The following is a 14,921-nucleotide window of genomic DNA, read 5'->3' as shown; positions in this document are numbered from 1 at the left end:
TTATTGATTTAGGATTCTACATTTAGCCTAACTATTAGTCAAGTCTGAAGACAATAGGAGGACATTTCAGCTCTCATAGCTCCTCGCTGCAGAGCTAAGGACAGGCTCTAGCTAAAAGGGCAGGGGACGGAGTGACTGGCAGAGTCAGATCTGGAGAGTAAGCAGGGGAGTGTTGAGTGGGACGACAATGATTAGTAGAAATAGAAACACCTTCGGTTCTCATGGAGCTGCCAGCTTAGTCCTCCAGGAAGGAGAAATGAGGGACAAATGAACGTCTACAACTGTGATACTATCTTTTAAGATAGATATCATATTACATGTGTTGCATAGATTATGTGTGTGTGTGTGTGTGTGTGTGTGTGTGTGTATAAATAGAAACTTAAGGTTTATTATCAGGTTAAATAGAAACTATGCAGTGAACAGCATTTATGTGGCCACAATAAAGTAAATCCTACTTCATTTGCAACTTTTGAAATCAACCTATATGCAATGTGCAAAGATTAATTATGATAGATTCTGGTCACAAAATAGAGAGTAAACAGTATTGATTTGACAATGTAAACATAAAAATGAACATGGTAGAAATTAGTGAGAGAGAAGACAAGGAAAGAGAAGAATGTCAAGATCCTCGTTGTATAAAGTGGGGGCTCAAGAGATTACATTTATAGTTGGTGGAAAAAGGCACAACTGGGTAAGCAAATACTTTAAAGATTCAAAAGTAAGCAGAAAAGGAACCAAAAACAGACGTGGGGGAGAGGGAGGGCTACAGAGAATAACGAATGAGCTAAATCTTCATCCATTACAGTAGGAATAGGTGATTTCTAAATTGATAAATAAGGAAATATGCATTCAATACACTATTTAGCTACCTATCTGTATTATACCTGTATATAGGTATAATACATATGCATACATACATGCTACTCTAAAAATACACACACACACACACATATGAGCCATACATACATGTGCCAGATATTTAAAAGTTGTTTCTTATGTGAGGCAAGTCTGGGGATGGAGAGAGACAGGGGAAAGTTCTGTGTTAAGCCCTTCTCTATAAGTTTCCAGATATCACTGTTTGGGTTTTTTGGGGGGCCGGCAAGGGCAAGAGAACAGAAAGCATGTATAAGATAGCAGCTGCTCAGTTATGCACGAAGGTAAATGTGTGAGAAACTGAGAATATTAAACTGCCATAATCACAAATACAATCATTACTAAAACTTAGCCAGATGAACTATGAAATATCAGAATTCAGTTCTATCATTTACAAAGTTAAATTTTCAAAGCTGTGAAGTTAGCGACTTCTTCAGCTCCGGAATCACAGAACACGTAAGACGATATACGCGTATATGCATATGTATCTCCCATGTGATTTCTTTTTCCGCCTCAAGTCAAAGTGAAAGATTTTAAGGACTGGGACTGACTTTTGATACACAGTATTAAAAATAGCAGTTTCACCACTGGGGCAGAGACACGGCAAGGCGGGAGCATGGCCTACCCGCCACCGTGGCAGCCCAGCCGCGTACCGACGTCTCTCTGGAGCAAGCCCTCCAAAAGGGACTTCAGTTCGGGAGAGAAGGTCTCCGGAAGTTCCACATTCTGGGGAAAAGAAGAGTGAGATTTCAAAAGCCCACTCACGGAACAGCGTCCTCCCAACCAGCTAGACTTGAAGGCTGTTTCTTGGATAAGAACAGTATTAAAAACTGCAGATTCATTGTACATTAATATTTACTCTAAAGAAACATGAAAAGGTCACACTGGTAAGTTGTAAAACCAGTCAACAGGCTACGGCCAGATCAGAAGAACCAGAAGGCCTCCCCATTCTTCTGCATCTCAGTAATTTCTCCTTTCATTTGATTTCTTTCATGTTCGTTTCACAATTTTCTATCTTTCCCACACTGTTTATGAGCAAATCTTGATTTTTTTGTCTCAGTATCTATTTACATTGGTTTTTCTTTTAGGAATTCTTCTAGGAATTGTATCTTCATACCTAATCTTTTCTATTATATATTTATATGACAGTCATTTTATTATTCATGGAACGAAACATCAAATTACGATGCAGATAAGAATAAAGCTGTTAATCTCCTTACCACGGTGAGTGTCATCCGGTCTATCTCGTGCTTATCTTTGGTTTTGTGTTGTCTGAAAGGGCTGTGACTGCAGGAATAAGGAATGTTCCATTAAAATACAGCACCTGGTAACCCAGCACAAATCACCGACTAATATTTGGGTGGAGCATTACGTCCCTGCCACTGTCCATTCAAAACCACAGAGGTAACAAAAGCCGTAAACATGCATCACTTCCAGAGGAGAACGAGTGAACAAACATGTCAGGTCCCGGAAGAGCAATACTTACACTTCACCTGAACTGCCTGACCCTTAGGTCAATGAACTCGTGGCACGAAAATATGCTTTTCCAATTGAAACAGCATTCGGAAAAAATATATACTAAGCCAACAGGTAGTCATGAAAATGAAAGTCACTTATGTAACATGTGTCATGCGAGGGCTGGAGCTAACAGTGCTTTTTGTACATTTATTCCAGCATGATAGACCCTGGTCCCCTCCAACAATCCAACACGACCGAGGTGAGCATGACTCGCCCCCAGAAACCAGTGATGTTAGGCAGTGCCTCCCTTGGATGGAAACCGAGATAAACCAACCACACGCCAGCAGCTCCTCCAGGGCTCTGAGTGCTGCTCTTGGTCTCCCCGTGCAGGGCCCCGGCTGCAGGCGGAAAAAGCTGGGTCCGAGTTGTAGCTTGGGTGTTTACTGGCTGTGAGTCAGACATGAACCCTCAGGATCAATTTCTTCATCTGTAAAACGGGGATCATGCCACATCCCTCACAGAAGTGGTGAAGAGAAAACTAAAATACCGTGTTTCCCCGAAAATAAGACAGGGTCTTATATTTATTTTTCCTCAAGAAGACACCCTAGGGCTTGTTTTCAGGGGATGTGTTATTTTTTTAAGTACGGTACAACAATCTACATTTATTCACAGAGTTAAGTCGTCTTCTTCTGGAACATCATCAGAACTCTCCAAACCCTGAATTCCATCCTGAATTTCTTGCGACTCTATTTCCTTTAGAACCATTGGCCCCAACCTCTCATGTCGAGCACTAGAGCTCTCGTGGGGCAGATGACAAGGGCTGCTTGTCGTCTTTACCGCTCCGCGACGACATGCATGGGTTGTGCAGACGTGCTGTGTTGCCATGCCCATCACTAGGTCTTATTTTCAGGGTAGGGCTTCTATTGCGCAAATGCTTAGAAATCCTGCTAGGGCTTATTTTATGGGTAGGTCTTATTTTCGGGGAAACACACTACTCATCAGTGTGAGTAGCCAGGGCAGTGGCAGTATACGGTAGCTGCCCAACATAGTCACCACTGGTGAAATTAGTAAAGGTGACTCCTGCTTTATAACATGAATACCTACTTGGTAAACTATAAAACAAACTATTCTCACTCTTTATTACTGTGTTTTTAAAACTCCGGAGAAGTTGGCTTTTAAAGGAAATCTTATCATTGAATAATACTATTAAATATGCAAAGTAGAAAACCATGGCCTTATTTATTTATTTGAAAATTAACAAAGGGATATATATGATTGAGTTTTCTTATAATAAGACATGACAGTAAAATGACTAATCCTGTAAATTTATTTATAAGGCATATATGACATAATCTGAGGCAAGATATTATGTAAAATATTTTAATATTAACTCCATGAAATGGATTAGACTGTTGAACGTATGAATCAATGGGATTCTAAAAATGAATTAAAATTCCACTTGTCCTTGCTCTGCTACTTGCTGCTACTAGCTGGTCAGCCTACTGAATTCAAAGTTAGGCATTGAACCATCTCTTGAAGAGATTATTACATTTCAGAGCATTTGCCTTAAATACTTTAATTTTCTTTTTGTACAAGAGAGGGCACTCTAGCGCCTTATTTTCTTCCTTATCATGCACTGAAATGAAAAGTAATTTCCATTCTTTAAAAGAATTTGAAAAAAAAATCGAAAGCATTTTTAAGGTAGGTTTTGATTGGAAGTATTCTTTTCATCTTGTTTCTAAGGGATAAAATGTATAATTACTATAATTAAAAAGCAGATAGGATGTCAAAACAAACCATATCCGTTATTTATAAGATTTTAACTTTAAAAAATATACTCGCATGATTCTTTTCATACAAAAATCCACAGAGATATTAACATGTTTAGAGTTCCAGAGGAAAGGAATACATGTTTATTAAATCTTATTAAAACCTCGGTTTCTCTGCTTGACACTTAGCTGTTTTCATCCCAGCCTGGCCCTTAGCGTCTACAAAATGATTCGGTGACGCTGTCCTTGTGTTCGGGCAAAGGCGTGGGGCCTGGCTCCTCCGTGCAGAGCTGGAGGACGCCATGCCTGGGCTCGACCCCGCGTCCCTGCGTCTGCAGGGAAGGGCTGTGCCCGACACAGACGCTCTCTGCTGAACTCACAGAGTCTCTGGTGAGACCACAGGGAGGCTCGTGCAGGGACTGGAGTTAGAGGTGGCCTGGTGCCAAAAATGCTCGCAGCCCATGGGCCCGGGTGCCACAAAGTCCCTTACTAGCACAGCGATTCCGAGTGCGACTCCGTAAGGAAGGATCCGCAAACGCTCTGCAGATGGAGACCGGTTTGGTCTCCCTGGTTGAAAAATCTTGACGCGCATCTGTTTCCAATGTATTCTTGATTGTTCTTTGTGAACTAAGCCAGAGGACTTGGTTTCTATTTTGGAAAACATTAAAGAAAACCCAGGACAGTGACAATCTCCACGCTGAGGCAGGCACGTGGTGCCCGCAGAGCCGGGTGATCGCGGCTGCGCCCTGGCGCGGCCGGCCTGAAAGGGGAGACGGCCACGGGGCCTGCGACAGCTCCCCGGGCAGAGTCCAGCTCTCCAGCACCACGGGCGGCATTCCGGCTCCAGCAGGGAGTGTGTGGGAAAAGGATTCACATGTGCAGTGGTCCAGTGCAGCTTTCTGAACTCCAAATAGAGAGAGACAGCTGCACACAGTCTCCTCTCGGGAACTTGTCCCGAGAGAGGACAAACAACGGGGAACGGTGCGTGCACAGCCCGCATTAGCTACGTCACATTCACAGGGAAACAATGAGCTGAAAAACACAATGCATTTGTAATTGCAAGAGACTCAAAACTCTCTTGGCAGAAGTTAATTTTAGAACACCAAAAAGATTGCACGTTATATTAAATAGGCGTTTTGAACCTAAGCCAACAGCTGCCAAAATATTTATAAACTTTCCCTTTTTCCCTACATAGAACAAACTCAAGACCCCAGGCAGCGCTCAGCTGTCCCCAGGCCGTCACCCGGGCTCTCTCGCTAGGTCTGACACCACTGTGATGGACAAGGAACGGCGACAAGCTTGAGATCAAGGCTCTCGTCACATCAATTCTTTTCCTTAACAGACATCTTAAATATAGACTGTGGGTCATGACAGCGATTTCACAGATTTGCAGCATGGATGTAATCTTCATACATAGATGCTCTTAAATATCGAACAAGGTCATTTGAAATGGAAGTAGTGACCAGCACAGGAAATGTGGTGTATGCATGATGCAGTTCATCACTGCGAATCTGGGAATGGAAAACACCTTCTCAAGCCCTGAGAACTTTGCCCCATCCAGATGAATGCCCTGCAGTGTTCTTCTGGGGCGCCAAGGCAAAATCAGGGGTGCAGAAAGGTGCTTAGGCAGAAATAGTGGGACACAGCAGTCAATGAGAGGATTATTAAATCACAGAAAATAAAAGCAGAAAAGGGCCCCCAAGTTATGACAACCAAAAACGTCCCCAGGCACTGCTCAGTGCCCGCTGGGGTTGAGAACGGCCACCCCAGGAGAGCGCCAGGATCCAGAGGGGACAGGCTGCCCCCAGAGCCTGCACCCAGGGCGGGCCCTGCCTGGCCACTGCCCACTCAACCTCCTGCCCCACTCCTTTCAGTACTTAGGCCCCCCGGGGGCCTGAGAAGAGACACCTGCCAGGGGGCTCCCTTCTGTACAGCATGTGAAAAACGCACAAGACACCGACAGACATGTTTCTGAGGTTTTCCCACATGCAACTCTTGAGAGGAGGCAGAGCAGGTGGCATTACTCCTTTCTTGCAGCCAAGGAGTGACGCCTCCCAGGGGCAGTCCCATCTCCTGCTGCCCCTGCTGACCTCGTTGTTGTCACAAGGCTTTGCTCCTCAAACAGCTCCCAGAAACCTCAGTTTCATCTGAACCACTGAAATTTCACAGTTACTGATTTCAGCAATGATATTGTGATTCCCCTAATTATCTTGACTTTAAACTGACACAATCTTTAACTCCTACCCTTCCATACCCCACCTATAGAAAACAGAAACAAACAAAAAAGCTCAGCCACCCCACAAAAGCCCTAGAGCACATGGCCTTTAACTTTGCAGCACAACCCTTGTGTCATGTGCTCTGGCCCAGCCTGGCACCGCTGTACCCAGGTTCCGGGCCTGCCTCCTGCCCTTGCAACCCCGTGCTCCCTGCTGCCACCAGAGCCACCTCACTGGGAAACACCCAACCACCGCATGGCTCCTTTGCTTAAAAGCGTGCAGCCTCTGGACCTGGAGGACCAAGGCCCGACTCCATGGCAAGGCATCCAAGGCCCTCCCGCCCCCACCCAGGCTCCCCAGCAGCACCCATTCCCCTCTTGAGAAACGAGAAACAAACGGGGAAAACAGGTTTGTTCCCTACCCTAGTCTTTGTATTGCTATCTCATCCATCTACCTTTCCAAGCCTGCTCCCAGACATGGAGCCAGCCCCGGGCTTCCAAGTGGGAATGGTTCTCCCACGTGTGCTTCCCCGGAGCACCACTGCGGTGTGGGTGGCGCAGGCCACCCAGCTCACGGTCCTGTGTGTGCCTCTGTCCACTCCCTGGGCCGTGCCTTCCCTAAGGACTAACTGCAACTTACCTCTCCTCCCTCCCTCCCTCCTTCTCTCCCTCCTTCCTTCCCTCTCTCCTTTTCTTCTTCCTTCTCTCCCTCCCTTCCTTCCCCTACAGCACCAAGCACCTTCTCATGTATATTACAAGTACTCAGTAAATGCTTATCGAGCTTAATTTGAATCACTTAAGTCAAAAAAGTACTTCCTGCTCTTTGGTTTTAGTGCTATCTCCTGTCCGTAAAGGACTACTGAACGAGGAGTAGAAAGCACAGCGTAAGACCACACATCTTAGGGGGGAGACTCATCTAATCCTATCTACCATGCCCTGTAAAGACTCTTTCTACTTCAGGCTCAATACATGGCCACCAGACAGTGACAGGGAGCTTGCTATCTGGGAGGCAGGACACTCCTTCATTGGGCAGCTCGAATGCTTGAATGGACATTCTTGTATCAAACTGCAACCTTTTTTTCTCTTTAAAATGCCAAACCCTCTGGCGCCATGCAGCATGAACGCAGCCCCTTCAGTAAGATGGCTTTCCAATAGCTGGGGCCAACCGCTACGTCTCCCCGAAGTTCTATACTCAGCTCTCCCCATCTCTCGACTCAACTCCTCCATCCGCCCAGCCCTCCTGACCAGCCTCTGCACGCCCTGTCCACCATGGCTCTTCCCTAAAAGAGCCACACCGAACAGGATCTTCAGTCAAGGCCCCTCGAGGAGTTCACAAAGGAATTCATACCTTCCAGTTCGATACTCCAAACATGAATTATGGCAACCGAGGCTGAATTCGTTTTATTAGCCGCAAACCACACTGTCGGATCATACAGAGTTAATAATTCAACCAAACCCTCCCCAGCTCTTTTATGCATGGACATCCTAACAACCAGAGTAACAAAATAAAGAAGCCAAGCCCTAAATGCAATGCCTTCCTTGCAGATTTCCCTGTTATAGGAGTTGATTTCCATGCTGAAAGGTTAGCTGTTGCAGAGAGTTTTATCACCTCCGAATTCTGCAAGTAGGGATTCCACATCCCGACCCTCTTTCCTGCAGAGACCAGAGGCAACCACTCTGGGGGGTCTTCTCGAATTCCCTCTGCACACAAGTGGCTCCTGCTGGGGAGAACAGGCCTCGCAGGGGAAATGGCCTTCTCTGTTACTTAGCATAAACTCTCTAATTAGGTCAGCTAGTCTGATGACATGAATTAAGGCCATGCAGGCTCCACAAACACAGCAATTCAATTACGGAGTAACAGAACCTGACTTTCTAAGCAGTAATACAATTTGAGATCCCAAGTGAGTACGGTGGTGCGCAGAGAACAACTACATTATCAGAGTCTTGAGGAAACAGAGAGGGTGCGTGGAACCTGGTTTTGGGGCAATCTGGAACTCGGCCTGTCTTCCGAACTGTGCTAAACATAAGAAGAGGATGCAGTGGTGCTCAGTTAGACTTTCTGACGGAAACTTGCAAAGTTTAGCAAACCATCAGCACTGTGTTCATAGGAAAAGATGACAAGGAAAATCTTGACCAGGAAATTCTAACGTTAAGTTAGCTTATCGCATCTTTATGAGTGGACGGCAAACAACGTTTAAAAAATCGAACTCTCCTAAGATTAGCTAAAAGTCTCAAAATTAATGGAAACCTTAACAAACTTGTTAAGTGCTCAACATGAGGATACATTTTGAGAGTGCTTTCCTCTCGTAACATCTTCCACTCTATTTTTATCATCTTTGGTAGTTTAAAGGTCAAGCATAATACTAGCTTTATAAACACAAATTAATTTCAGCATGCTTATCAATAAATGAAAACCTTTAAAATGGGTTTACTCTGGGTCTTTATCTTTTTTTTTTCTTTTTTTTTTTTGTAACCCTCACAATGCTTTAAGTTCACAAGAGAATCATGAGTAATTAATTTCTAGGAGGGAAAATAAAAACGAAACTATCCTATCTTCTTCAATTATCCACATTTTAACATAATACTCACTCCCAGAACACGGCTTAGCAATGGGGCCATTTCAAAGCGGTCTTATTTTAGGCTTAAAAGTGTTCTGACGCCGACACGAGGTGGGATAAAACCAGTAAGAAGCCGGCGGCTCTGGCCTGGCAGCCTGCGGGACAGCTGCCCCCACTCTCTGGAGACAGACAGACAGACAGACAGACAGACAGAAAGGGTCTTCCAGATTAGCGCGCGGCTTACAGATCCCCGTGCGGTTCCGAATGACATCGGGGGTCCCGTCACTTCTAAACAGTCTCCACTCTGACCCCGGGACGCGCCGCGCCGAGGGCGCCAAAAGGATGCGGTTCACTCACCCCCTCAGAAGCTTGAAGAGCATGCAGCCCAGGGAGAACCAGTCGGCGCTGCTGTCATAGGCCGTCCCCTTCTGCAGCACCTCGGGGGCCATGTACCCGTGCGTGCCCCTGGTGAAGAGAGAGGCACACGCCATTAGCAGGGCGGCCCGCCTCAGAGAACGCCCGCCCGCGGTGTGCAGCCCCCAAGATGGCGACCGCTGTGAGCGCGGCGTGGGAGTCGGGGTGGGAGTGGGGGACACCCCGCTGCCACGCAGACTCGAGCCCTTGAGCATCCGGTGGGAGACAGTCTTTGCTGCCTTTGTTGGTGTAGGGACGGCCGTACACAAACAAGCGGCCGCTTGTGGGACAAACACGGAAAACGCGAGCTCTGTAGTCTGGGAGGCGACGCCCGGATCTCGCTACCCCTCCCCTGCTCGGGCTATGAGGAGACGCTCTCCTGCCCCTCCTCGAGGACCCGTGTGGAGAGGGGCGTGGGGTGGAGGGGGAGGACGGCGGCGGCCGGCGACCGCACCGCAGCGGCGGGCCCTCGAGGCCTGGGGACGCCCGCTCCCGCGCGGCGGCAGAGCCACCTCCCGTGCCGCGTGCCCCGCGTGGGGGCCGCCTGCTCGGTGGCCGCAGTCGGCGACAGATCCCGGGGTGCGGGTGGGGGTGGGTGGTGTGGAGAAGAAGTGGCAGGGCAAGCCCTCGCGTGTGTGGGATGGAGGAATCACGCGTCAGGTTTTAAAAGCTGCCGGAATTCAAAGGACTCGGCACCGCGCGCGTGTGGAGACGGTTTCCGGGAGGCCGAGAAGGCCGGGTGGGCGGAGAGCCGTTCCGCACGGGTGCGCGCCCTCCCTCCGCGGCTGCGCGGCCCGGCCTGCCGGAACCCTCCCGCGCTGCTCGGACGCCAGGGCAGGCCCGCTCGGGCGTGAGGAGCCGGGCAACTGTCAGAGGGGCAGCCCGAAGGGGGCCACGCAGAAGCCACCATCGATTCCCGCCAGGCCTCTTCATCCTTCCTTGACCGTCTTCATCCACAGAATGGGCAATAAGGTACACACCTCTGCCCCTCGGGCTGCTGGCGGGGCTGGCGCAGGAGGAGAACTCCACGCCGGGGGATTTTAATAATCTCTATTCTTAGCATCATCCTTTTTAGCTCATGCTCCGAAATAGCACGGAATCTACTCCCAATAAACGATCCCGGATCACCTTCGGGACCGGTACTCTGGGGCCAAGAGGTCAAGTACTTGGGGAGTTCCATCGAGCGGTGGAAGTGGGCGCTGGCCCATCGAGGCAGGCCCCGGCGCTCCGGAAGGCTCCATCATCCGGAATTGGAAGATGGGCCTGGTAAGGTCATCAAGCCAGCCGTGCCGTGAGAGCTCGGGGCATTTCCACGAGGGGCATCGGAACCACTTCCCGGGAAGGGTTAGTTACAGTGTTGCCCACGAAGCCCTTACCTAACTGTGACTCTCAGGGCCGAGCGGCCGTTCTGGAAGGAGAGACAGTTCCGAGGACAAATGAAACAAGCCAGCACGGATCGGTTCTCCAAGCTTAAGGCTGGGCTGCCTGTCCCTGCAGTTCTCTGGTTCTGCCTACGCGACAGCTGCTAATGCTTCCTGAAACATTGCCGCCCACGGTTTATACCACTCTTGATATGGAGTGAGCACTACGAAAATTCCGAGACCCTGAGATACGAGACACAGCTTTGTGGTGTTCTTAGATAAAAATGAGCTAGGACTCGAATTAGCCACCACCTGGCAATTCGCTCAACTCCAAAACGTCTTCCTTTGACTTTTCACGGCTACTCCACGGTTAACGTCTAGTTTGCAAGATTTGTGATTCCGTCGTTAAATGGATTACGTGTGAGCTCCAACCAGGAAGCTCCGCTGTAACACTAGTTTGCAGATGGGCTGGCTGCCAGACGAAGTCCAGGAGTTACATCTCTAGCTTTGAAAAGACCTGAGAAACCAAGTTCAGGGTGAAATGCTGGCCAACAATCTTCAATCTGGTACTCAGCAGATCACTTCAAAGCCTCAGGGAGTTCGTCCGTGTGGTGTAAGGAGCACACAGGCTCTGGAATCGGACCGAATTGGATTGTAATTCTAGCCCCACAGTGGACCAGCTATGTGGGGCTGGTTCAAGTTACTTAATTCCTCTCAACCTCAATTTCCATGCGATAAAAAGTGAATGATGGGTACCCACAATTTATGGGATGTCTATGAAGATAACACAGTCAAAGCAGTCAGCGATGCATGCCTGGGACGGGCTGGTATTTGGCCGAGAACACTGCGGACGCTGGCAGCCCGGCCACTGCCCCATGCACTCTGGTCATTTAATGGGCAGAGTGCTCTGGGCTGCTGGTTCCAGGGGGTCAGGGACTGGTTCTGTCTCACTGTGGCATCACCAGCACCTGGCACCCAGCAAACGCTCGACGGTCTTGCTGAGTTAATTAGTCGACTCAACCCTCACGGCTATCACATGAGGTGCGCGGCATCCCTCTCTCCTCTTCAAAGGAGGAGAAAATGAGGCTTACACAACTTTGGAAGAGGAATGCAAGGTCTGTTGACTCCAAAAGCTTCATTCCTGATGCCTCCTCCATTTAAAAATGTAGTGTTCCATCGTGCATTTATCTTTTTAAAGTAGTGGCCTCCCAATCATAATTTAAACATGGAGAACCTTCCAGTCCCTACCCTTTTACAGATGCTCTTCAAACACCGTGGTTTCCAGGGCCACCGTTCAGAGCTGACATGTGTGCGAATTATAGTCAAAAGTGGGCTAGACCATATCAGGAGATACATAACCCCACGTCTGGAAGTTAATTCCTTTGGAAGATTAACTCTTATGAACTCTTGGATTCATATTCAGTTATGACTATACTAAAGTGAAGAAATTAGCATACCAAATAGCTGGGGCATTAAAAATTCAAATGATTCTCTTAAAAATGTCCAAAGAACTCCCTGAGAGAAGCTTCTGCAACCACAGGTTTTGGCCTAATCACTGTAAAGTGCTAGCAAAATGCTAATGCTTTTATCACAGTATCCCAGATTCTGTAGAAAAAGAGAAATATGTTTACAGAAATGGTGCTATTCATTATTAACATTTGATCAGAGCTTTAAAAGGCAGTTTTGATTTAATGCAGTCCCTTGTAAAGTACTGCGATTCAGAACCACTTTACTTCCAGTCACACAAAGAAAAGGATCTGCAGTTTATTTTCTGCATGGAGGGCATGAAACGAGACTCCTGGGAGTTTCTTCAAGACCATTCAACACAGAGATGAATGTTAGCTCAAGATGTACGATAAAATGCGATTTTTAAAAGACTCACTGCTAAGGAGGAGACATTTAAAGAGACAAAATAAAGCAAAAGTTGCCTGTTTTTTCACAATCTGCACACATGTTCATATTTTCCACCCAGATCATCTGATACCAAAGAAACAGAAATGAAAACCTGTGCATACTCCATCCTGTCTCTGCAGGGCCTGGGAGAGCTGTCTGACACTCCCGCATCTTTTTAACAACCTCGGGTTCAGAGAGAAGTCTTCAGGCCAGGGTCCCCCCGTGCAACGATGAAGCACAGCCACCCCCAGAAGCAGTTCAGGGCCCACTGGGGTGCCAAGTGCTGGCTGAGGGCTGTGGTCTCAGGAGCTACGTCCGGTGGTCACTTACAGTACAGGTGGAAAACCCGAATCTAACAGTGTGACCCCCATCAGAAGCCTGAACTGCAAGTGGATGATTTGTTCAATGTCTTAAAAAGCGAGGGGGGCCGGGCGCTGTGGCTCATGCCTGTAATCCTAGCTCTTGGGAGGCCGAGGCGGGCGGATTGCTCAAGGTCAGGAGTTCAAAACCAGCCTGAGCAAGAGCGAGACCCCGTCTCTACTATAAATAGAAAGAAATTAATTGGCCAACTAACATATATATATAAAAAAATTAGCCGGGCATGGTGGCGCATGCCTGTAGTCCCAGCTACCCGGGAGGCTGAGGCAGAAGGATCACTCGAGCCCAGGAGTTTGAGGTTGCTGTGAGCTAGGCTGACGCCACGGCACTCACTCTAGCCTGGGCAACAAAGCGAGACTCTGTCTCAAAAAAAAAAAAAAAAAAAAAAAGATAAAAAAAAAGCGAGGGGGCAGGGGTGGAAGTGGGGAGATTCCTAATTTCTTATCCAAAACAACAAATAAAGAAAAAAAAAGAAAGAAAAGCCTTTTTGTAAAAGAAAGAAAATAGATGGAGAGAGAAACACTTGGCCCTGAGGGCCTCCCTTGGAGAGATCTATGTAGCTGCTCCTTCCTAGGCTCAGGGCCTTTCATTTATCCTATGACAAGGTTCAGGGATTCACTACCACCCCTACGTACAGATGAAGAGACTGAGGGTCAGACAGGCTAGCTGACTGACTTAGTGTCATACACAGGCAGCATGAATGTGGGTTTCCTGCTGAGGCCTGACCCTTCCCGATAGACTGCCCTGGGCCCTGAGCAGGTGCGGTCACCTCTCGGGTCAACTCATGCTCCCCACAGACAGTGACAGAAAGCACACCGCTCTTATCCCACCGCACAACCTGTGACACTGGATCTTCACCTGCCCTGCCAGGATCACCTATCAAAGATCACCCCCGGCAAGAGAAAAGAGAGGGAACTAATGGCCAGGCCAGCGTCCGGCATCAGAGAAGTAAATGGGAGCGAGCAGAGGGGAGGCGCTCTACTTACACACTGGCGTGCGGCTTCTTTTTGGAGAAATCGCAGGCGAGACCGAGATCTGATATTCTTACGTGTCCGTGTTCATCCAGGAGGATGTTTGCTGGCTAAACAGAAAGAGAATATGGTCTTCGAGAGCCCCTCACATGCCAGAGGGGCTTCGGGAACTAAAAGTATAGACGCTTAATTAATATCTCAGTATTTTTACATAGCTTGTTCCTAAACATGAATTACAGCAGCTTTATACTATCACGGCAAAGAAGGGCATGATACCGGGAGTGGTATTTTTCATGTTAACTTCAGCAAGAGAAGTGGCAATGACAGAGGCGAGGGATTCTGCTCATTAGAGGAAGAAACTGTAGGCAGGCAACACGGGAGGGTTAAGACCACAGTTTGTCGGAGCTAAAAGCATTTCCTTCCCCCGTGCCGAGAGCTGCAGTGCAGCCAGAACGAGGTTGCCTCTTGGCAATGGGGTGCAAGGCCACCAGCTTTTTCGCTCATGTGACCCACATGGACTTGTGCGCATGAAGCCGTGAGGCACAGAACGGAAAGGCATCAAAATATTCCTCGGTGCCACACGAATCCCGATGAAGGTCATTTCTGTTTGCTAGCAAAGCAGCAGCACAGGCCCCTAGCAAATGACCAGATACGATTTTGACCACAACTCTGATGAAATGTAGCCATTAAGATTAGATTTAGTCATCATAACCATGAAAAACAAAGCTCCTCTCTCGAATATACATTGAATTATAGTCATCTTAATAATGTTTTTCTCCTGGAGATCAACTATTATTTTGCTTGAAACGAAGATAATGGCATGCTATTGTAAAATTGAAGCATGAATAATCATGAGTGACTAGAATTAAGTTTGAATAGGAATTAAATAATACCACTGCCTACTAAATAGCTTAGAAAGTAAAAAAATAAAGCATAAAGATGATTAGAAACCGGTTATAGATTTAAATTAGAATGTATTATAATGGCACTCCGTGGGCCTTCAGCATATATTTTATTCTTCTGCAGTAATC

At 47.5% G+C, this 14,921-nt stretch overlaps 1 protein-coding gene across 2 annotated transcripts in view; it reads right to left on the bottom strand.

The window, feature by feature from the left end:
• Positions 1-14,921, bottom strand: part of GRK3 (G protein-coupled receptor kinase 3) — a 125,874-nt gene that overhangs the window by 16,473 nt on the left and 94,480 nt on the right. For both annotated transcript variants that reach the window (XM_012756557.2, XM_075996652.1), the window contains 4 exons: positions 13,906-14,000; positions 9,231-9,338; positions 2,094-2,160; positions 1,499-1,599 (listed from right to left, as the gene is read on the bottom strand). In XM_012756557.2, coding sequence (XP_012612011.2) covers positions 1,499-1,599; positions 2,094-2,160; positions 9,231-9,338; positions 13,906-14,000 — 371 coding nt within the window. The remainder of the gene's footprint in view (positions 1-1,498; positions 1,600-2,093; positions 2,161-9,230; positions 9,339-13,905; positions 14,001-14,921) is intronic.

This window comes from Microcebus murinus, chromosome 22 (assembly GCF_040939455.1).
Source record: "Microcebus murinus isolate Inina chromosome 22, M.murinus_Inina_mat1.0, whole genome shotgun sequence".
Lineage (NCBI taxonomy): Eukaryota > Metazoa > Chordata > Mammalia > Primates > Cheirogaleidae > Microcebus > Microcebus murinus.
This window is presented reverse-complemented; position numbering and strand designations above follow the sequence as displayed.